We start from the raw sequence: 24813 nt of genomic DNA on the forward strand, positions 1-24813 counted from the left end.
ATTTCATATTTACTGATGTTTGTTTTTTCTACTTTTCTTGTTCAAATTTGATGAACAGCTTCTCTCTGTTGCTTCTCCACCCCTGCTGGTCCCTCCCCCTCTTCCTTTACTTTCGGTTTACTGCCATGCTCTCTCCTCAGCCTGCTTAAAATTCCTCTCACTTGAAAACATATAAAACCTAAATCCGGTCGTGACAGAGACAGAAATAAAGCAGCACACACAGAACAAGAAGAGCTCCGGCAGCAGCAGGCAGGTCGGTGTTTATTCAACATCATTCTTATTAGTCTACAGAGAGGAGCCAGGGCTTGTAGTGACTTCATCCCCATGTTGCATCATGTTCTTTGTATCGTCATATGTGTTCTGACAGTTATGTATTTGGGAAACATACTTCCTGTTTAATCTTTAGTGTGAGATTTGATCTGATCCACTCCTTCAAACAAAGACCGTCAGCTGTTTTCACTAAACATGAGGCTAATGTGACAACCCAAGATGAGAACACACCACTAAAATTAATGTTATTTTACTTAACTAAAAGGGAATTTAATGTAAAGACAAACCAAATACAACAAAAGCAAAAGCAAAAGAAAAGGGTGGAAGACAGGTCAGAGGCTGCTGAATGTCAACACTTAATTTAATGTGGATGTTCCTGTTCAGAGTGTGTGATGAGGCTGCTATAGTGCCACCTATCCGGCTGTTGGTCCAGCTTTCTCTCCGGCCAGAAATACTAGGCTTCGACCGGCTTGGACCCAGAAATCATATTTTCTAAAGGGCGTTACGTCACGACTTAACAGCCAATCTGGCCAAATGGTACCAAATTTGCCATGACTCAGACTAGTGATGTCCCAATGAAGCTTCATGATGCATTGTCTTTGTTGTTTGAGTCCACTAGATGGAGCTCTCTGTTCAACAAAGGGTTGAAAACACACTGAATCACCATTCATTGATTCTTTTTCTTTAAACCAAGAGCTCCATCTAGTGGACTCAAAAAATTCAACTAATGCTTTATGAGGCTTCATTTGGTCATCATAACCTCAGACCTCATATCTACACATCTACCAAATATGGTTGTAATTTCACGTGTGCAAGTGTTCTTTGTTTTGTAATTTAATCCCTGCTCAGCATTTGAGTCTACTTTGAGGGCCAACCTTTTTCCAACTTGGTCCTCAGGTGCATCAACTTTAATTTTCAGGAGAAGCAAATAAAAAACAAAAAACAACTCAAAATTGAAGATGGCGGCTTTCATCCATAGTTTTGTCTGGACCCACAGAATCTAAGTTTGTTGTTACAGCGCCACCATCTGGCAAAAATCCACCAAATTTGACATTGCGCTGACATGCACAACGACCCAGTCAGACAATAGGGTGTAGATTTCTGACAGAAATATAGTTTAAAGGTATGATATGTAGATACTTAAAACAATATTTAAACTAATACAAAAGTAATCCCTCTCAATTATTACTTGTTCACAGTCTTGATCGTTGTCCAGTTAAGTATTGCCCAGTTTTGTTTTCTGTCTAGTTTGCCTCTGAAGAAGAGTGATTTTTTGTTAATATTTTATATCAGTCTTTTGGTTCTAGTTAGGTAATTTTATAGCTTTTGTTTCTCCCTTCGTTTGGAGCGCTTTTCTTTCCTTTAAAGCTTGTACTCAGTTAGAGTAGCTTAACTTTTATAGCCCACGAGCCTTCCTTGAGAAGTGATTTTCTGTTCGATTCATTTTCATAGATTTAGATTTTGAGAATAGAATAGTTCTTTTTTCCTCCTTTGGGATGTCCTGTGTTCTTCTGTGTTGTCTGTCATCCTGTGTCTAGTCTTCCATGTTTAGAGATTTTCATACAGATTTACATCTGTCTGAAGAGTTGCTACTCAGAAAATAAAACCTGTCATTGCTGCCGCCTACCTGCATCTGAGTCCTCTCTTTCTGCCAAGCCTGACAAGAACCCTCTAGCAAGACTCTGTGGAGGTATCTGTGTTTATTTGTGCCTTGAATGTAACCGCCGTAAAATAATCCTTAAATACAGTTTGATTCCTTTGATACTGCTTCCCACTCTCTCCCCTTAGTCTGTTTGTTTAACCATCACTGCAGCTCTCTCTCTCTCGCTCTCTGGCTCTCTCGCTCTCTGGCTCTCTGGCTCTCTGGCTCTCGCTCTCGCTCTCGCTCGATTCTGATTGCTGTGTGTTAACCAGTAAATGATACTTTCTACATATTATACTTTCAAAGTTTAATTAACACAAATGTTTTGTCAGGTGAGCAATCGGCAGACAATCAGATTGTCAAAATAGTTTTGTTACAGTTCAAAGTTGAATAGAGATAAACAAATGTTTTGTCACATGTCCAGTCTACACAGGAGCGGGATCAGCCACAGCAGAGAGGATGGTTTGTAGAACTTCACATTAAATAGTGCACATTAAATAATCACCGACTGCAATCAATAAAAAAAATGCGCATATTTAATGCTGAATGATCACATGAAAGTCTGGATATCTAATCAGCTGGGAAAAATACCACAATGCTGGTGTTTGATGTCAGATACAAAATTTGGCTTTTATAAATCTGTAACAGTTTATAGAATATCTGAGATATTTTTTCAAATTACAATGTTGTCAAGTGTTAATGTTACCTTGTGTCCATGTGTTAATGTTACTGTTTACATGTGTTAATGTCACTGTTTACGTGTGTCAATGTTTCATCTCTCAGTGACTGATATCCACATGATGGGTGATTGTGCTGAGGAAGAAGAGGGCGGATCAGTGTCTTCAGTCTGGTCCAAAGATACACCACCGTTCTTCAGTCATCAACCCTCACACACAATGTAAGAGACTGTAAAACTAAAACAGAATATCAGCATCAACACCAAAGGCACCACTGAAGGCATAACTAAGCTACTTATTGTAAACCTCATTTGCTTCTCTACTTGTCCAATAAGAGAGTTCAAAACAAAACCGTCCACGGAAAAGTATTAAGACTGAACATTAAACTGAAACAGCTGGTTCAATGTAATAAATGAAAAAATACTACAGTATGACAATATAACTTTAATGAATGTAAATACAAATAAAAAGTAAATATGCATAGAAGTATTCTTCTATTTGACAGAATATAACCAAGAGTATTTCAAGTAAACATTCCCATTTTCTACATAGTTAAGTTTCACATCACAGAATTCTCCTTCAGGTTCTTTGATGTGAAAGACTAATCAGGACCCAACACCACTGTAATGCAAAGACAACAGATCATCACTTCCTCCTGAAATGTGTCCATTTGAACAAACATTTCGGTAACAAAAGACCCACAGCCAGTGTTCTCTATTTAGGCCTGAATGTATTTGTACTTATGTATTTACACACCACAGTTCTCTTTACAGTAAAGTAGCAACATTATCTCTCTCAAAGTAGCAGACACTAAAAGTACAGATGTTTGCTGTATGCATTTAACTTTATTGTGTACCCCAGTTCTGAAACTAGTTTTCCAGAGCTGTAGTTTGATTTATGGCTGTTGGTTGATGACAGATGTTGTTCATCATCGTAAATGTATCTTGTTGTCACCAGAGAGCTGGACCACAGAAAAACATCAGTGTATTCAGGCTGCAGCCGGCTTTCTGTGCAGAGTGACTGGTCCAAAGATTCCCCTCCATTCTTCAGTGATCGGCACTCACACACGAAGTAAGTTTCTACTGTGATGGTGATTATGAAGCTCTGTTCCAGGGCCACCACTCACACCGTAAAATGTGAGAATTTTTAAGGCAACAGGCATGTTTAACAATTAAGCTGAACCTGTTACAGTAGTGATCAAACGAATGTTCATGAAGCATTTTCTTTATTTTCGGAGTCCACTAGATGGAGCTCTCTGTTCAACAAAGGGTTGAAAACACACTGAATCACCATTCATTTTTCCTCTAGACCAGGAGCTCCCTCTAGTGGGCTCAACAAATACAACTAATGCTTAATTTGGACATCACTATGTTATAGGTTCCTGCAGAGTTTTGTTTCTCACTGACACTCTTTGGGAGATATTTACTATACTTGTCACAAATCATTATCAGGGGTAAACATTTTCCATCACTGTTTTTTTTTTTAATTAAGTGTGGATTTTACTGTGACTACAACTGTGAATTAGCTGCAGCTCATCTGAGTTATATAAACGTCACTGTTTTGATGTGTCATGTCTGGAAAGAAAAAGACCTAAGAAGTATGTTCTACCTGTAAAGAAAAAGACTGCATATGAGGAAAATATCCTAAAGTGGTCAGTTCATAAGATCAGTGATTGAATGAGATGAAAATGATATAAAAGCATAACTGATGAGTAGGAATTTCTGTTGCTGTCATGAACTCGTACTGGGGAAACTGGGACCCAAACGCAGACACGAACACAGAGTCAGGTCAAAAGTTTAAATAGAAGAAAAATTTATTTACAAAGTGCACCCTGTAAGAAAGAGTGGGGGCTTGTGAGTGGCGTACTTCTCTACAGAGCGTGCCCAGTGTCGGTGAAGAATCTCAGTTTCCAGATGGGTCGTCTCTCCACATTGTAATGGTGTCCTCCGGGTAGCAAACTATTTACGAGATGGAGAAGAAGGCCATAGGGAAAACACATGCAGATGAGCACAGGAGCATTTACAAACTATCTGCGATGACACAGAGAAACAAATGAGTCTCAGGCCAGTCTTCTAATACAGGAGAGGAGGCGATTAGTGACAATGGGAACCACCTGGTGCAACCTACCAGGAATAAGCACGAACGCACGCAGGAAAACACCAACAGAGGAAGACAAACATGATGCCATAATGACTGTTTCAGTCATATTGCATAGACTGGAGCTGCTGTCAAGACATTTACAAAGCTCACTATTGAACATTCCCAAACCTGCTTTCTGTACATTCATGCTTACTTGCTGGCAGTTTCTTCTTCCCTATCTTTGTTGGCAGATTTCTGCATATTTAACTGCAGAACAGTTGAATGGCGTAAAGCTATTTGTATGCCGTCATGCAAACAGTATGTGCATGTGTAGACAGAACCGGAACCCATGTACATATTGCTCCATAGTTTAACTGGTGGTCAAAAAAAATCACAGATAACCTTTAGATGAGTTTGCCCAGCTGAGAATTTCTTTTCTTCTGTGAAATTATAATTTCATCATAGTTACAGTTAATATTTTACTTATGTTAAAATGATATGTAGTAAACTATGATTTTACATCATCAAATCTTTATTTTTACATTGTCATACATTGCGACAACTTTTTTTTTAAACTTCAGTTAAAGATTTTAATCTGTAAGATTTTCATCTAGTTAGTTGTCTTTTGGTTCCTATCTACCAAAGAGTGAGTTAAAACAATAATTGATCATATGATCCACTAATGAAAGCACTTGTACTTGTCTTTTTACTGAGTATTCCAATATCTGTGTGTCTGTGGAGACATTCACAGGCTGGATGTGAATAAGTCGCCATGTTAGTGACACTGCTGACAACGGTTGGTCTGCCTGGTGAAGCTCCTCACTGCCAGTTCTGCTGCATTCACTTGTATTCCTCAGAACTTCCAACTTCTGAGTCAGGCTTGTAGTAAGGGCAGAAGTGTAATAGGAACATGTGTGTGTGTGTGTGTGTGTGGATTTAAGAGGGGAACATATAGGGGACAGTAGAGAGGGGAATGTGTTTCAATAAAGCTTACAAAAGATAAAAAAAAGTCAACACACACATAGTGACCATGAACCTGAAGATGGAGGCTCTGAAAGAACAGGCTCACCGGTAGTTACATCTTACTGCCAAAGAGGCCGCTAGAAACAACGCATCTCAATTTTTACAGATTATGACTTTAAAGTTACAATCTTAAACATCTTGGGTTTTTTTTTCTCTTTACCTGCTCATTGTCTTAGGCTTCTTTGTCAATAAACAGTCATTGCCGGTGGGTTTTTGTGACTAAACAGACATTTATTTAACTATGAGTTTAATCCATCCTTGACAGTGTATATAACATTTACAGTAATCAGGAGGAGCAGCTCAGTTGCGCTCTGTGTCAGGACGTCCTGAAGGATCCCGTCTCTACCAGCTGTGCGCACTGGTTCTGCAGACAGTGCATTACCTCATACTGGGACCAGTCTGCTTCACTAGGAGACTCCTCCTGTCCTCAATGCAGATCCAAAACAAGAGCTGGACTGCAGACAGCCAGGAAGACCAGCTCGGTAAAAAGTAAGACTCTACATCTGTCTGCTGACGTCTTTATGTCTGAAAACAAGATTCTTATTGGTTTAGTTATTTGAATCCAGGAACACTCTCATTATAGATTATAGAAGTTATGTTTGGCATTGATAGCTCTGCTATTTATAATGCTCCCTATATTAGACAGCACATGCTGAGCCAATACAGGAAGCAAAATGCAGATTTCCCTAATGGGTATACAAGAGCGAGCTCAAAGCAAGACATTGAATATCATTTTTAAAATCTTTGATACATATAGTAGTAATTTCCAAATGAAGCTTCATGAACCATTTACTAAACTCTTACTAAGTTTTCTAAGCTCCATCTAGTGGGCTCAACAAATACAACTAATGGTTCATGACGCTTCATGTGGACATCACTAATATTAGGACTCCAAACTACACTCAACAAATTTTTAAACGCAACACTTTTGTTTTTGCTCCCATTTTTCATGAGATGGACTTAAAGATCTAAAATTCATACCAGATAAACAATATTACCATTTCTCTCAAACATTGTTCACAAATCTGTCTAAATGTGTGATACTTCTGCTTTGCTCAGATAATCCATCCCACCTCACAGGTGTGCCACATCCAGATGCTGATCTGACATCATGATTAGTGCACAGGTGTGCCTTAGACTGTCCACAATAAAAGGCCACCCTGAAATGTACAGTACATTTTTTTGCTTTATTGGGGGTCTGGGGACTCAGAACCAGTCAGTATCTGGTCTGACCACCATTTGCCTCATGCAGTGCAACACATCTCCTTCGCATAGTTTTTCAGATTGTCAATTGTGGCCTGTGGAATATTGGTCCACTCCTCTTCAATGGCTGTGCGAAGTTGCTGGATATTAGTGGGAACTGGTACACGCTGTCGTATACGCCGGTCAAGAGCATCCCAAACATGCTCAATGGGTGACATGTCCGGTGAGTATGCTGGCCATGCAAGAACTGGGACATTTTCAGCTTCCAAGAATTGTGTACAGATCCTTGCAACATGGGGCCGTGCATTATCTTGCTGAAACGTGAGGTGATGTTCATGGATGTATGGCACAACAATGGGCCTCAGGATCTCATCATGGTATCTCTGTGCATTCAGAATGCCATCAATAAAATGCACCTGTGTTCTTCGTCCATAACAGATGCCTGCCCATACCATAACCCCACCACCACCATGGGCCACTCGATCCACAAAATTGACATCAGCAAAGCGCTCACCCACACGACGCCACACACGCTGTCTGCCATCTGCCCTGAACAATGTAAACCGAGATTCATCCGTGAAGAGAACACCTCTCCAACGTGCCAGACACCATCGAATGTGAGCATTTGCCCACTCAAGTCTGTTACGCCGACGAGCTGGAGTCAGGTCAAGACCCCGATGAGGATGACGAGCATGCAGTTGAGCTTCCCTGAGACGGTTTCTGACAGTTTGTGCAGAAATTGTTTGGTTATACAAACCAATTGTTTCAGCAGCTGTCTCAGTGGCTGGTCTCAGACGATCTTGGAGGTGAACCTGCTGGATGTGGAGGTCCTGGGCTGGTGTGGTTACACGTGGTCTGCGGTTGTGAGGCCGGTTGGATGTACTGCCATATTCTCTAAAACACCTTTGGAGACGGCTTATGGTGGAGAAATGAACATTCAATGCACGAGCAACAGATCTGGTTGACATTCCTGCTGTCAGCATGCCAATTGCACGCTCCCTCAATGCTTGTGGCATCTGTGGCATTTTGAGCAAAGCAGAAGTGCTCACTATCACACATTTAGACAGATTTGTGAATAATGTTTGAGAGAAATGGTAATATTGTGTATATGCAATGAATTTTAGATCTTTAAGTCCATCTCATGAAAAATGGGAGCCAAAACAAAAGTGTTTTTTTTATTTTTGTTGAGTGTAGAAAGGTGGAGGCTGGGTGCAGGTGTCAAAGCTTTGCCACAGCAGAGGTGTGTAATAACATTGATGTGCAGAGATCAGTGCTGTTGCAGTCATATAAATGAACCACCTTGTGTGAGATGGGCTTTGATTGATGTGTGGCTTATGGAAATCATCCAATCAGCCGATTACAGCTTGGGCATATGACAATCTAATGCAAAGCTATATTTGTCGGGTCAGGCAGTATAGATATTTAAAGTGTAATTCCGGCGTAAAATCATCCCATGGTCTTTTTCGACACTTGCATGCATCAAATAAGCCAACAAGACAGTTTTTTCATGTATAAACAATTAACTGAGAAATCCAGGAGGGTCGCTAACAGTCACTAATAGTTGGACGTGGCTAACAATGATTAGCTCGGGGCTGTACGGTGAAGTCATTAAAACGTTTTTTTTTAACCGCTAATGCTGCTCAATATAACAGCAAACCTCTGCAGTATCATGATAAGAGTCCCTTCACATAAAATGAAGCACCAACAACGTAGTTTGTGAACCCAGAGTTTATTTAAAGAGTGTTTTGAAAGACTTACCTACTGGCCCCTGTACCAGCTCCTCTCATAATTAAAGTCCATCCATGTGGATTACCAAATGCAATCCAAAGGGAAGGAGTCCATTGATGATTTATTTAGGAATTGGTCACCTCTTCCAGTTTAGTGTCCAGCACGTTATGGTTGATGAGGGCAGGAGAATCCTCCATAGCAGTATCACAGCCTGTTGTAGTACTCAATGATTCCAGGCCACGGCTCAAAATGTCACTCCGTTGGCAGCATAAACATTCATCTTCTGGGCCCATGGGCTCACAGTATCCACAGGCACACCAAAAAATACACAAACACCGAGACTGATGCTATGTCTGATGCTACCTCTGCCTGTAGCCCCTTTCCGCAACACATGCCCCCCACCCCCTCATGTGATGTTTCGGTGCTGCAGGGATATTTGCTGTCTTGGACTTTTCCGAATCTTTTACATCTATTATTAACTTATATTTCATCAAACTGCCACATACCACAAAGTTTATGTGTTTTGCTGGAATAAATCATGAATGGGCTCCTTTCTTTTGGATTGCATTTGGTAATCCACTTGAATGGACTTTAATTACGAGAGGAGTTGGTACAGGGGCCAGTAGGTAAGTCTTTAAAACACTCTTTTAATAAACTCTGGGTTCACTAACTACGTTTTTGATGCTTCGTTTTATGTGTAAGGACTCTTATCATGCTACTGCAGAGGTTTTGTGTTATTTTGAGGAATATTAGTGGTTAAAAAAGAGGTTTTAATGCGTTCACCTTAATGCCCCGAGCTGAACAGTGTTTGCCACGTCCGACTGTTTGCAACTGTTAGCGACTCCGTAAATAGTTTATACATGAAAAAAACTAAATGTTGAAAAAGACCATGGGATGATTTTACGCATGAATTACACTTTAACATCAAACACTGACACATCAGAGCAGAACCCCCTTAGTTTTTGGTTAGTTGCAGTAATTTAAATCCAATGTCTTGTTGTCTTTCAGCAGATAATGGTCTGCAGGAGGTTTTACATGAATATAAGATCAGCCTGAAAAAGAGATGTGAATGTGTGACTGAAGGAAGTGATGAAACAGGAGGTGGAACCCTCCTCAACAGGATTTACACAGAGCTTCACATCACAGAGGGGCAGAGTGAAGAGGTTAATACCCAACATGAGGTGAGGCAGCTCGAAACTGTTTCGAAGAAGACCCACCATGACACTCCAATCAAGTGCCACAACATCTTTAAAGCCTTGTCTGACCAAGAGAGAAACATCAGAGTCGTTCTCACGAACGGCGTCGCAGGCATTGGAAAAACCTTCTCTGTGCAGAAGTTCACTCTGGACTGGGCAGAGTGTTTGGAAAACCAAGAAATCAATCTGGTGATTTTGCTTTCGTTCAGGGAGCTGAACTTGATCAAAGATGAGCAGTACTGTCTTCTCGGGCTGCTCCATGTTTTCCATCAAACATTACAGAAGGTCACAGCAGAGAAGCTTGCTGTGTGTAGAGTTTTGTTCATCTTTGACGGCCTGGATGAAAGCAGACTTTCATTGGATTTTCACAACAATGAGGTTGTGTCTGATGTCACACAGAAGTCATCAGTGAACGAGCTGTTGACAAACCTCATCAAGGGGAATCTACTTCCATCGGCTCTCATCTGGATAACTTCCCGACCTGCAGCAGCCAATCAGATCCCTCCTGCATGTGTTGACAGGGTGACCGAAGTACGAGGCTTCACCGACGCCCAGAAGGAGGAGTACTTCAGGAGGAGATTTAGTGATGAGGAGCTGTCCAGCAGAATCATCTCACACATCAAGACATCCAGGAGCCTCCACATCATGTCTCTAATCCCTGTCTTCTGCTGGATCACTGCTACAGTTCTGGATCACATGTTGACTACAGACCAAAGGGAAGCGCTGCCAAAGACCCTGACTGACATGTACTCACACTTCCTGCTGGTTCAGACAAAGAAGAAGAAGCAGAAGTACGATGAGGGACAAGAGACGAGTCCACAGGAGCTGAAGGAGGTGGACAGGGAAGTTCTTCTGAAGCTGGGTAGGCTGGCATTTGAACAGCTGGAGAAAGGAAACATGATGTTCTACCAAGAAGACCTGGAGCAGTGTGGTGTTGATGTAGCAGAGGCCTTGTTGTACTCAGGAGTTTGTACAGAGATCTTCAAAAGAGAGAGTGTGATCTTCCAGAAAACAGTCTACTGCTTTGTTCATCTGAGCATTCAGGAGTTTCTGGCTGCAGTCTATCTCTTCCACTGTTACACCAGCAAGAACACAGAGGTACTGGATGACTTCCTGGGAAATAGTGATGATGATGACAGCGACAATGGTGATGAAAATGAGGATGAGGACCACGATTACCCACCCCTAGATGTCTTCCTGTCTAGCAATATGGAGAAATCTCTTGAAAGTAAAAATGGCCACCTGGACCTGTTTGTTCGCTTCCTTCATGGCCTCTCTCTGGAGTCCAACCAGATACTCTTAGGAGGCCTGCTGGGTCAGACATACAACAGTCCAGGAATCATGCAGAGAGCCATCAACAACCTGAAGGGGATGAAGGCTAATATGATCTCCCCTGACAGAAGCATCAACATCTTCCACTGTTTGACGGAGATGAACCACCACTCAGTACATCAGGAGATCCAAGAGTTCCTGAAGTCAGATAATAGATCAGAGAAAGAACTCTCTGAGATCCACTGCTCAGCTCTGGCCTACATGCTTCAGATGTCAGAGGAGGTTCTGGATGAACTGGACCTGGACAAGTACAACGCATCATGGAAGGGTCGACTAAGACTGATTCCAGCTGTGAGGAACTGCACAAAAGCTCGGTATGTCACGATTACAGCATCATTATACAACATTGTAGAAATACTGTCACTGGGAAAGGCAGCAGGTATCAGGAGACTGAAATTCAGCCACCAAGGCCCCATTTCATTTGTCATGTCAAGTGCCTTGTATCCAGATAACAGTAATTTAGAAACAGATGAGATGCTTGCATTTACATGAAGGAGGCGTTGATGTACCCGAAGCTGTTTAACTGCCAAAATCACCAGCTGAAGAAGAACTTCTGCACTTTAGCAGAGTTTATCAACAAGAAAACAAATACTGTATCCATAAACTAATCCAACCACAGGGACAAACGTATGCAAGCACAAGCCACTTTGTCTTGTGGTTTCAATAACACATGGAGAAAGACTGCTAATTTTAGTGTAAGATGTTGTTATCAGTGGGGACGGACGGGAATGTTTGCTGATGTATTAACTGTTGGAAAGAATAACGTTTTAACTAGAACTGGGTATTATCATAACCTTACGTATAGGGTTGGGTATCGTTTGTGTTTTTCCGATAACGGTGTTAAAACTATACATTTAAAATGGTGCCGATATAAAAATAAAAACAACATTAAAGAATGGCTTTTTTACTAAGTCAAATTTAAATTTGAAATTCATAAATCTTAAGCTTTTTATATATATGATGCTGTTAGTTTCTTCTTCTGATACATTTTATTTTTGTTATTAACCTATTATTATTGTTGTTGTTGTTGTTGTTATTATTTGTATTATTATTATTATTCCCAGGCCTCAGTCTGCCAGCTGATGTGACTCAGCCCATGAGAGTAGCGCAGGAATTTAGGGGCACCAAAATGAGGCACCAACATCTGCATTGTGATTTGTTTTGATAGATACCGTTTGTTTAGCAACCGGGGTAATGTAGGCACCGGGTTTCGGTAACCAACCATACCCATGATTCAATTTTGATTGTTCAGGTCAAGATTTTATATCGATTCGATTTTGATCTAAAGGTCATCGGACCTGTCGAACCCGAAGCCTCCATATATGACGTGTTGAGTGAACAGGTCTGTCTAAACTATCTCTCCACAGCTCCTGAGTGACAGCTGCATGAGAACCTGCCCTCACCAGCTGACTGACAGAAGTTTACTAAACCAAAATAGCTTTCATTTTGGCTCAATGGGAAGAAATCAAGTGAGGGGAAACAGTGATATAGACGCACACAGATTAATCCTTCAATTTAGATACAGTTATGTTCAAAACACATATACAGCGGGAAAACTATATTTTTAATACCATGTATATGTATCTGTTCTGTGAGATGAGCGAGTGGCTCCGTTTGGCAACGATCCAAACACAATCTCTGTTGAGCAGTAACTGTATGGTGATGGGCGGGGGCTGCAGGGATATTCTCTTACTGGCGTGAGCATTATTATTACTATAAAAATTACTTCATGACCAGGTTCTTAGAACATCATATGAAAAAGTTTGTTCAGAAATTGGTAAAACTGTGAACAAAAATTGGATGAAAGACGTTGACGGACCGTAAGTCGGCCACTAAAAACCACTAGACCGGAAGTGGTCCACAACAGCAACGCACCAAACACAGTTATGTGACAGATTTTGGCCTACAAAAGGTGATTGTTAGGATAAGACATGAAAATAACTTGGTTAGGATTAGAAAAAAGGCTGTGGTTTGGTTTAGTACGTCCACGACATGAACGGCACCGGGACACGAACAGCGAACACCCGGGAAATAAACCCGCCCGGGTGAAAGTCTTGCTGTGACTGCTACTAGCTTTGGCCACCATTGTGTTAACTTAAACCTTGTTTGGTCAAATGGGCCCTCAGCCCACAGCCATAACCGGTAATCGATTTCAGGATTTTCTGAAATGATATTACATTGGATATTGCAATGCATTGATGAATTGGTATTTTTACCCACAGCTAACTAGGGCCTATCCTGCTTAGCTTTCAAGATGGGATGAGATTTGGTGTGCTGACATACAGTAGGTGTATTGGAGAAACACTTAATTGTCCATTTAACCACCCACCTACACAGCTGCCCTTTAACCACCATGTTTACATCAAACAGTGGAGGTAGCGGCAGAAACTGCTCGCTGTCTGAAAGCACCTTCAGACTAATTATATAAAAAGTCACGCGTCAGTCACTTCATGATAGTAAAGTATTGCCATTGTTATAACTGGTTTTCATTTGTTGCCTTTATGTGCAATTGGTATTTGTTTTTCTTTGAAATCACTGACTTTACATCCACTCTGTATTCCCAGACTTCGTGAATGTTGGATGTCAAAGATTCACTATGAACTCATCGTCTCAGCTCTAAAGTCCAACCCATCCCACCTGAGAGAACTGGACCTGAGAGGAAGCAGGCTGCAGGATTCAGGAGTGAAGCTCTTGTCTGCTGGACTGGAAAGTCCACACTGTAGACTGAAGTCACTCTCGTCAGTTAACCTACTTCTTTTGCTTTTGTAGATCTTAAACTGACCAAGATGTAAACATAACACAAAAACTGAAAATGATTACTCAGGAATTCAACGACTCATTTCCCATTGATTGGTTTACAAATGCTCCTCAGTTATTCAAACAAATCCCTCAAAACAGATCTTGAATATTAGCAGGACCTGTCATACGCAGTCCTGAACATCCCAAAAATCTCAAATTACTTTGTGATGCAGTTTTACTGGAGAAATGGAGAACCAATACTCTGGCAGCAGCTTTAGTGAGAATCCCTGCAACATGCATGCAGAGCCGTTATATCTGTTGCTTGATGTTGTGCATCAACAACCTCCTTTTTAGAGTGTCTGTTTATTCTCTTTGTCTTAGCAAACATATGTCATGAAATAATCACAAACATTGAACTAAGTTTTTTTGCAAAATGTGAAAGAATTCATCTTGTAGAAATTGTGATTGGGCATCACGGTGAAGGCATTAAAACAGCTTTTTTAACCACTAATAGTGCTCAAAATAACACCAAACCTCTGCAGTAGCATAAGAGTCCGTACACATGAAACGAAGCACCAATACCACGAGAGGAGCAGGTACCAGGGCCAGTATTTAAGTCTTTCAAAACACTCTTTTAATAAACTCCAGGTTCACTAACTATGTTGTTGGTGTTTTGTTTTATGTGTAGGGGCCCTTCTCATGCTACTGCAGAGGTTTGGTGTTATTTTGAGCAGTATTATAGTAAAAAAAAGCTGTTTTAATGCCTTCATTGCACTGTCCTGAGCTAATCAGTGTTAGCCACGTCCGGCTGTTAATAGTTCATACATGAAAAAAACTGTCTTGATGACTTATTTGATGTGTGCAAGTGTCCTAAAAGACCATGGGATGATTTTACGCACAAACACAATTCTTTGACAATAACTGATTTCGATATTATACCTTTCGTGACAGACTTGCTAATTGTGGACTGACAGAGATCAGCTGTGCTTCTCTGGCCTCTGCTATGAAGCCCAACCCCTCCCACCTCAGAGAGCTGGACCTGAGCAGAAACAAGCTGCAGGATTCAGGAGTGACGCTGCTCTTTGCTGGACCAAAGAGTCCACAATGGAGACTGGAGACTCTGAGGTCAGACACCACTTTATTAGCTCTTTGATCATCTCTATTGTGTAATTTAGTTTAATTTAATGCTGGTTTCCATTAAGGCTGAACCTAAATGTCTGGACTTTGTCCCACTTTTTCTCTCTACTGTACATTTTGGGTTTCCTTGCTAATAGATACAATTGTAGAACATTTTCCAAAGTTGTAAAGTCCTGTCTGGCTAGTCCTAGCTTATGTCTAGCTCATCACCAAAAAGAATAATGTACCCAATACCAGGAGAGACGTTTACTACATGTCAGTTTTTTGAAGTAAATGAAAGAATGACTGAGAACCAGTTACCAAGCACCACAATGGTGCAGCTTGAGCAGGGTTGAAAGAGAGAGAGATCTGAACAAAAGGGCCTGTCTGGACTCAGCCCACCAGTCAACACAGGTGCCTGCTTGATCAACCGAGAGGGATCAACAAGAAACCGTTTCACATTTTCAATGTGCTGTAAAACAGACTGAGCCACACCATCCTAACCAAGTTTTTTTTTTTTTCGCTTAACCCTAAAGCTGCGCTCAGACCGGACGAGATGGTTGTGATGTATGTGACAAGTTTACATACAAAGTCAATGTACATATGCGATTACATGCGATTTCAAGATAGGTGACGCAAATCTTGCATTACATGCAATGTCACGTCCATCACCTCATTGAATCGCAGATGATTTTCAAGATGAAAATATTGAACTTTTCAGGCAAATTTGTGTGACGCTGGGTTGTATTAGCTAATCAGTGTTGAGATTCTCCCTGGTTAGCACGATCATAGCTTACCATTTAGCAGTCGGGTTCATCAGTAAATCCCGGAGACTGGGGCCCTAGTTGTTTGGTCAAACAGTGACAGTTTTCTGTAACAATATACTTAATTATCAGAGGCTGCTTTTAGTACGTATTACGTATTATTTCCCCCAAACGCATCCCATCCGCTGTTAATCAGAACGTTTCATGATTCATTTTTATTCAGATTGAGTGACTGCAGTTTGTCAGAGAGCTGCTGTGCTTCTCTGGCTTCAGCTCTGAAGTCCATCCCCTCCCATCTGAAACAGCTGGACCTGAGTAACAACACGCTGCAGGATTCAGGAGTGAAGCTATTGTCTGTTGGACTGGATAGTCCACACAGTAGATTGGAGACTCTGAGGTCAGTTAACATAAGCCCCATTCATGCACTGCAACACTGAAATTATCTAGACATTAACCAGCTGAGCTGTATGTGGGAATGGAAATGTCTGAATCAGTCAGGATTCTCGGATTTACAAATGATTAATTCATTGCTCTTCTCTCCGGCAAGAGAAAAGGTTACAAGTGGCCACTCTTACCATTACCACTCTTAAGGTCTTTACTCATCACTTGTCACTTTTCTATTACAGTTCAGTTTAAGTGAAATTCCAGTGTGAAATCATCTCAGGCTCTTTTTAGGCAAATACACCCAACAAATAAGCCTTCGAGACAAATGCGGCTAACATAGATTAGCTCAAGGCAGCGCGTTGAACGCATTAAAACATTGTTTTTAACCACTAACACTGCTCAAATTAACACCAAACCTCTGCAATAGCATGATAAGAGTCCTTACACATGTTGTAGTGCTTCGGTTAATGTGTATGGACTCTTATGCTACTGCAGAGGTTATTTGGAGCAGTATTAGTAGTTAAAAAAGCCGTTTTAAATGCGTTCAACTTTCCGCCCCCAAGCTTATCAGTGTTAGCCGCATTTGGCTGTTAGCGTCTCTCCCGGATTTCTCTGGTAGTTTTTTCGTACACAAAAAAATTGTCTCAAAGGCTGATTTGATAGGTGTATTGACCTAAAAAGAGTCTGGGATGATTTCACACCGGAATTTCCCTTCAAGGTCAAACTCCATAGAAAAATAGTGAGCGCTGTCTGCAACAAGGAGTCTCTATTTCCCATTACAACACTGCCCTTCTGCATGTTCTGCTAAAACTTAAGCCTTTCTACAGTTTCCTGATTTATATCTGTTGATCACATATAAGGCATGTATGATCTATGGTTTATATTTCTGAATTCTTTATTCCATACAAACAGCCTGAGGTCCCCTGTTAATAATTCTTAAATTAAGTCTAAAAATTTGAGGAGCCCAGCCTTTACAGTCATTACCCTCAACTCTGGAGCGACCTGCCAGAGGAAACAGGAGACAAAACGTAGAAATATGTGACTTGGTAACATGGAATCTTGACTGAATCCTGAGAGTGTTTATCCTGTGATTACAGACTTAATTACTGTGAACTACCAGAGAGCTGCTGCTCATATCTGGCTTCTGCTCTGAGCTCCTACCCATGCCATCTGGGAGAGCTGGACCTGAGCTATAACAAGCTGCAGGATTCAGGAGTGAATCTACTGTCTGCTGGACTAAAGAGTCCACACTGTAGACTGGAGACTCTGAGGTAGATTATCTATTTGGCCTCTGTTTGGGATCTGTCAACAATCTGTGGTTTTTTTAATTAATCTCCTCTCTGCAGGTTAATATGCTGTCTGCTCACATATGGAAGTTGTATTTCTCTGGCCTCAGCTCTAAAGTCTAACCCTTCCCATCTGAGAGAGCTGGAGCTGAGCCTCAACAAGCTGCAGGATTCGGGAGTGAAGCACTTGTCTGCAGGACTGGAGAGTCCACACTGTAAACTTGAGACTCTGAGGTAGAGATTATCTTTTACCCTCTGAACAGCCTAAATGCCAGTGATGGTTTTAAAAAAAGTTCTTCCTCTTTGCAGGTTGAAGGACTGTCAGATCACAGATGAAGGCTGTGCTTCTCTGGCCTCAGCTCTGAAGTCCAACCCCTCCCATCTGAGAGAGCTGGACCTGAGCCTCAACAAGCTGCAGGATCCAGGCGTGAAACTGCTGTCCGACCTTGTTGATGGTTTAAACTGTATACTGGAGACTGTGAGGTCAGTAGAGGTTGGACCAGAATTATCTGGTTTAGAATATGAGTTTCAGAATTGGTCAGAAAGAGAGAGAGAGAGATACTGTAAATGAAACAGTCAGCCAATCAGAAGCTTTTTGTCATCATGTGTCTGAGCTGACCTGAAGGTGACTTGTGTTTTGTTAATCCTACAGGTTTAAATAAGCCTGGACTGTAGAGACAAAGGATATCATTCATCAATCTGCCCCATTGACAGCCTGGACACAAAGATCTCAGAACCACTTCTTCAAGTCTTTCTTATTTTGACTATATACACATTTTCATTATCCACTTCTTACCCTAATACATGTTTAAATTAAATTAGAATCAGACATTTCTCACCTGAACCTATAAAATATCTAGTAACCTACCAGAAAGTCCTTACAAACAGCCTGGGAGCCATCAAGTACCATGCCAACAATTTCCTGGAGCAACACCATAACAACCTCCCGAAACACCATATCAACTGATTAGTGACTACTATGAACACCCTAGCAGCCACACTTAATGTTTAAGTGCTGACAAACTCTGAAACAACTCATCAACTGACAAGCAACTTATGAAGTTCCTTCCAACCAACAAAAACACCAACCAACAACTATGTCACACCAATTTATCTGAATAAGTGTGTAGCATCCTCATATTAACCATCTTACACTTCAACTCCTTCATTATCAGTCACTTTAACTACATCCACTGCTAATTCAGTTCTTTCATTCCTTCAACCTCTTTTACTCCCACACCAATGAAACTCAAAACAATCCAAATTGTAAGGTGTTTACTTTGTTTTCAGATTGTATTACTCAGAGAAAAGACATATGTTTTCTTCATAAATCTAACTACTTACAGTTTTTATTTCTTCACAATTACTTAACAAAACGGCAAGGACCCAAATCAGTAAGCAGAATCCAAATGTATAAAGTAACGACACTCTTCATATTGGTGAGACCCAAACATACAGGTACATGCATGTTTGTTATTGTTTCAGCTTCTTTCTTTTTTTTTCCCAGAAATGCCCCCCAGTTTTCGTGTGACTGAAAGATCTGAAAATGGAAGATAGGAAAAAATGAAAAGTCAACCAAACAACACATATAGGTGCGCACCCTACTACTCACATAGGCTAAATCCTAGTATAGTACAGGAAGCAGAAATATCATTGATTGGAGAGGCGAACCAAAGGTTTTCTTGTAAGTGTTACCGTTTATCATCCATGATTTTACGTCTCTGAACCGAATATATTCCCTGATTTTGTCTCAGAAATCTGGTCAGGTGAGGAACTAGCGTTCATGTGCTCAGAGAGACAAGCTGTAGCACTGTTGACGGCAAAAGTATTGATACTTTTGCAAGTTGGTATCTTATCTGATCCTAATTTTTAGTATCGATCATTTTCCAAATATCAATTTTGTTGACAACCCTAGTTTTCAACCCTTTGTTGAACAGAGAGCTACATCTAGTGGTTCATGAAGTTTCATTTGGACATCACTAACCATTATCATAATGTTACTATTATTGTTACTATTATTATTCCAGTAAGTTAAGTGACATTAACTATTGTACGGGCTTACATTGCTGTATTGAACATAAACAAACAAATAATAAAAGAATCAGTTTAGTTGTCATTATCTTGCCTCAAAAAACAATTGTAAAATAAATAATCACTCTATAATTTCATGTTGATCTATTTTGCTGCATTGTTTTATCTACATTTTCAATATACTGTAATTGTTTGTATCATTATATGCAATTAAATATATTGTCATTGTTAAGCCTCATGCCCATAGGATATGTATCAAAAGACATGGTAGAGAACTGAGAAATTGCGTATGTAGGAATTGTGGCCTCCTGCTGGAAATGTTAATTACTCCATTTTAACAGTTCTGACTGTGACAAGAAGCCAACTGCATTATTTGGTATCACCCAGATTAATGCAGAACTAGAACCTATTATTAAAAACTAAACCTGATATAGGAGCATATCTACACTCCAAACAATGATGAGCCAATGTTTTTGCCTAATCTTTTTCTTACAATCACAGCTCTCTCTGGAAGCTACATTTGAGCTCTTCAACCGCAAGTTGGATCCAGAAATAGATATTTGTTCAGGTATCGATAATTGTCATTCTAGAACAAATCATCCACCATTTCACAGAGGAGCTCAATCTGAAGGACATGTGACGTGTGTTTTACAGACTTTATTTAATTTCTCTTTATTGTTTTATGTAAAGCACTGTCAACTGATTAATTGTTAAAATGTGCTATATTTATAAACTGACCTTGCCTAAAGCTTCTCATTTTATGGCAGTAATCAACTGCTGTCCCGATAGACAGCTCCTCAACGCTGGGGTAGATGTGCCAATCCAAACAAATATTCAAACTCTTCAGGTTTGACACCTGCAGACAGGCAACTGGCACACCAATCTCATTATACTGACAACGATTTCATATGGGAGCAATATTAAACTGCAATACCAAACGCTGTGGAGGTCAAGCACTTATACGTCTAGCAGATGTTAAACCGATGGTTCAAAGTTGTGTCTGTCCTGTGCAGCTCTATTCATTTGTTTATGATCTAACCTTGTCCAGAGAAGTCACATTGCTGTCCTAAACTGTGAGGAGCTGACATTACTGGCTCCATTTGAACCTCACACACTCTACCTGTTGCTAAGTCTATTACAGCAACAAAATAAATGATTACCTCCACCTAGGCTAGAGCTGACACTGCGATCTACACATTTTTGCCATATTTCCACATTTCCAGTTGTACTCACTGTGCAGATGTCAGCTCAGAGAGAGCAGCAGCTGGTCATTGAGCTGACAGTAACTGAGGTCCAGCTCTGCCAGCTCTTCACAGAAGTCCAGCATTAGGGCCAAAGCTCAACAGGCCCTCTGATCCAGTGTGCTGTGTGGCTGAGGTCCAGCTTCTCACCCAGGCCTCTACAGAAGGACACTGCCCATCTCACTGAGTCCCCCTCCCTGTTCACAGGAACTAGGGACATCAGCTGAAGGAGAACAGCTTTGCTGGCTCTACACAGGAGAAACAGATGTACAGGTTACAGGTTGTAACAATGCTGTAAAAACAAGCCTCTTCTCTGGTTTCAGTCTTTTTGTGGTCTTTTCCACTTGAGGCGGACTCTATCTAGGACAGGAAACAGCAGGTCCAGTCCGCTGTCCTCCACCTCACAGTCCTGTAGGCTGAGCTGTGTGTACTGGCTGCTGCATGTCAGGATGTTGGAGACGGCCCTGCAGTCATCGGCAGTCACACTGAGAGTGTCACTGTGGTCATCCTCCGACAGCTCCACGCAGGAAGAGCATGACAGATCCAGCCTGTGCTTAACAGCCCTGAGCAGGCTGACTGCTGCCACCTGCTGGGTGTCAGAGGCAGCACAGCAGCGGAGCAACTTCAGCAGCAGAATCCTGTTAACACTGGAAGGAAAATGATTCAAAAATTAAACTAGAGACCACCTTTTCACACCATCTTGGGATCACACCAGCTTTGATGCCAAATCGGGCTAGGGGCGTAAAGTGGTGAGAAATTCCTGCTTCCCTTGCTCAGATCACACCAATTATCAAACTCCGCCTTCATTTTGATCTCAACTACAAACTTGTAAAGTTTCGTGACTGTATTTTGCACAGTTGCGACGCTATCACAGGGACAAAATCTGTCTGCACACACACACACACATACACACTAAAGATTTACTTTGGGTAAAAAGAATTCTGACCCACTTGATCAACCAAGTAACGCACCTCCATAAAACCAAATAAGCTCCTAGACCAAAACTCCTCATTAAGCGGAGCTTATTTAAAGCATCTGTGTCATCATGGCTTCCTCTTCACTTTGTCTCTGCCTGTCGGTTGCCACATGGGACCCTCTCTGTAACTTTTAGGTAGGTGATTGTGTTAAAAGTTGAAGCATTGAACATGGACGTTTTCTATCCAACTCATGGGCATCAAATGGACAACAAATGTAAAACAGGCTCAGGAGTGATTATAATGACACCATGGCTTCAGTGCGTGAAGTTTTACAAATAAATTGTGGGGAAAGTTTAAATAAATTAGAGAGTTTAGTTGTTCTGGGATTTAATCATTTTAGTATATCCTTGTTAGTGGCCCCAGGGCACTCTCCCTGTTCGGTAGTGATGTCCAAATGAAGCTTCATGAAGCATTAGTTGTATTTGTTGAGTCCACGAGATGGAGCTCTTGGTCTAAAGAAAAAGACTCAATGAATGGTGATTCAGTGTGTTTTCAACCCTTTGTTGAACAGAGAGCTCCATCTAGTGGACTCAAACAACAAAGAAAATGGTTCATGAAGCTTCATTTGGACATCACTACTGTTCGGTTTGCTTGTATTTTAGCTAATCAAGTGGTTTTTGATTTTGTTAAATTGTTGTTTTGCTTTCCAGTGACGCTAGTAGCCAGCTCGTGGTGGAGGCTAGGCATGTTAATGTGGTTCCCTTCATAGATTGTAGTGATAACAGCACAGTGACCTGATTTGTGGTGACCCAAATTGTGGTGAACCGCTTTGCAGTGATTATTGATTGCAGTGGGAACATGCGGTGGGTAAGTTGGTGCACCCTTGGAACCCACCACTCTCTCTCCACAGCTGGCCTTCTGTCTCCTGCAGATGGACGTTTCCCTGTCCCAGTGGAAGTAGACATTGACCCTTTTGTGGTAATCTTCTGCATGACTTTTACTGCTCTTTTAAACAGCTGTCTTTTAGACCACAACTGGAAGGTGCAATTGATTTTCTTTAAGGCTAAGTAAGCTCATGTGGTCCATCTGCCCTACACTGAGAAGCAAAATCCTCCACAGCTGCTGTTGCAGAGTCACATATGTAATTTAAGATATTTTCTTCAGTATAAAAAATAGCAGCGTAGAGAAACAGTAAAGTAGCATTAAAAGAGACTGTTTCCCTAAAGGACAATTCTATTTAATTAGAAGTTGTAACCTTAATTATATATTTTGTAAGATTACTATTAATTTGACACTAAAAACACATGCTCCCCCATACCATTGGACATTTTCAAGGCACCCAAATAGTTGTTTCGGTCCTCGTTCTGATGCCATGACGACCTTAAGGTTCAAACATATTTTCCTCTGACTGAGTGACCACATAGGCAACAGCACAGCAGTGGTAAAGATCGAGACACTCTCCTCTGAGCTTAAGGTGGTAGTCCAGTTTTTCCAGAAGGGAGATGCATGCGGCAGGACACTGGGACTCATAAAGACACTGGAATAAGAACAGAATGTCCACATCAAGCCTACTGTCACATACACAAGGGGAAAATGTTATCACTTCTTCAAAGAACCAGTTGGATGTATTTCTGTGCTCCTGAGCTGGAATCAACCACTTCATCAAACTAGGGCTCTTCTCAGACAACAATCTACACATGAAAGGGATCAGATGTCTCATGTTTCTTCTCCTCAGTGAGGCATTGCAGTAAAAACTTCATTTGTTCTGGATTCTTCAAGAGCCAAAGTGCTGCAAAAAAACTCCTGCACTGTGTAATGGAGAAATATATATGTGGTTATGGTCTCTTTGAAGGCGAAACCGAACAGTATTGATGTAGAAGAAGAAGAAGAAGAATTACTTTATTTTTATCCCACACGGGGACATTCAATAGATGTCTGTTGTAGCGCATGGCTGTGGAGGGTTTTCTGGTGTCTCAGATGAAGAGCAGGCAGCCACCGTCATACATTGGGGCATGGCAAAGAGTCAACAACTCCAAGTCAAAACCTCATGTCCTCCACCTAGCATTGCAGAGTATGTTGTTATGGTCTGCTCACTAAAGCCTTTCACTTCCACGCTGAGAAATTTTCTTCATCACCAGGGGTCTGCAAGTCACGATGTCCTTGGCATCAGGTATTCTTCTCTAAAAGTCTCTTCACCACAGATGAAGACAGATCTGTGATTCCAACAAATATGAGAGTACCAATGTCAGAGTTCGTCTTTATGTCCGGGTTTTTCTGGTTGGTGCTGAAATCGGAGCTAGTGATGTAACGATGCATTTTGAGATGGTTAAAATTTTTAAATGTGTGACTATTTTGACTTGGTTTGTTGTTCTGCGTCAGTCGTCTCATTACAGGGGAATGGACAACCTGAGTTCTCTGTGCTCATGTAAACACCATATCCTGAATATGATCATAAGCCTCAAATTGGATATTCATGTCCATGTAAACGCACTCAGAAGATGGTGTTTTCCTGTGCAAGGTACATGCTGGTTTGATGTGAGTTTGAGTAAAGAGTGTTTGCATGTAAGAGACATCGCCTGCTGTAATGAAATGATACTCATTATTGTTTTACAGACTTTTGTTTTGTTTTGAACATGAAATTTAGGCAAGTAGAATATGACCTGTATTTGCATGGCACATTCTTTTGAAACCTTAGTGTCAACCCCTGCTTTAAAGACTTCACACTTTCAAATGCTTCCTGTAGCTTTAAAAAAGAAAATGTGAGCGATATCCACCATGTTACTCTGTCCTGTTTTCTCACTTTCATTCCAAACTGTGACCAACGCCAGTCTCCCTTCCCTATAGAACTGGGAATTTCACAACATTTTGGCTGAATGTCATTGTGCTATCCATCATCGTCTGTTGTCAGAGTCTGTACAGGGGAGAGGTGAGAGCCCCTGCCCCTCAAAAGGTCTCCGTACAGCCCTGCACCACTCATTGCTACCTGGTCTGTGGCAAACCCTGATGTTATCACAGAGAACTACAGTGTTCTCAAAATTAAGACCCAAATTAAGAAGTTGAAGCTGTACATACATATATTCACACATATATTCAAGCATATATTCAAAAACCTATATCCAAATTTTAAAGAGCAATAACTACAAATGTGTTTTGATATCATGCATTTTAACCTGTTTGTGTTCTAT

At 41.0% G+C, this 24813-nt stretch overlaps 1 protein-coding gene and 1 pseudogene across 3 annotated transcripts; one reads left to right on the forward strand and one right to left on the reverse strand.

Annotated features, from left to right (window-relative positions):
- The first annotated feature begins 115 nt into the window (after nt 1-115).
- On the forward strand, nt 116-19591 carry LOC310945505 (protein NLRC3-like). Of its 2 annotated transcripts, none has more exons than XM_083911618.1 (12): nt 116-253; nt 2696-2810; nt 3547-3660; nt 5975-6180; nt 9631-11464; nt 13715-13888; nt 14841-15014; nt 15993-16166; nt 17251-17424; nt 17500-17673; nt 17749-17922; nt 18092-19591. In XM_083911618.1, exons 2-12 carry the CDS (start codon nt 2710-2712, stop codon nt 18099-18101), a joined length of 3309 nt encoding a protein of 1102 aa, XP_083767744.1. In that variant the 5' UTR covers nt 116-253; nt 2696-2709; the 3' UTR covers nt 18102-19591. The 2 variants fall into 2 exon arrangements, with proteins under 2 accessions (XP_083767744.1, XP_083767745.1); XM_083911619.1 differs by lacking the exon at nt 116-253 and adding an exon at nt 2344-2374.
- A 1205-nt stretch (nt 19592-20796) lies between these two features.
- On the reverse strand, nt 20797-23944 carry LOC310945402 (annotated as a pseudogene). The gene is made up of 4 exons: nt 23869-23944; nt 22947-23472; nt 21056-21358; nt 20797-20959 (listed from the first exon to the last, which is right to left on the reverse strand). The product of its transcript is annotated as an uncharacterized misc_RNA (transcript).
- Between the last annotated feature and the right edge of the window lie 869 nt (nt 23945-24813).

This window comes from Echiichthys vipera, assembly GCF_963691815.1.
Source record: "Echiichthys vipera genome assembly, chromosome: 3".
NCBI classification, from domain to species: Eukaryota; Metazoa; Chordata; class Actinopteri; order Perciformes; family Trachinidae; genus Echiichthys; species Echiichthys vipera.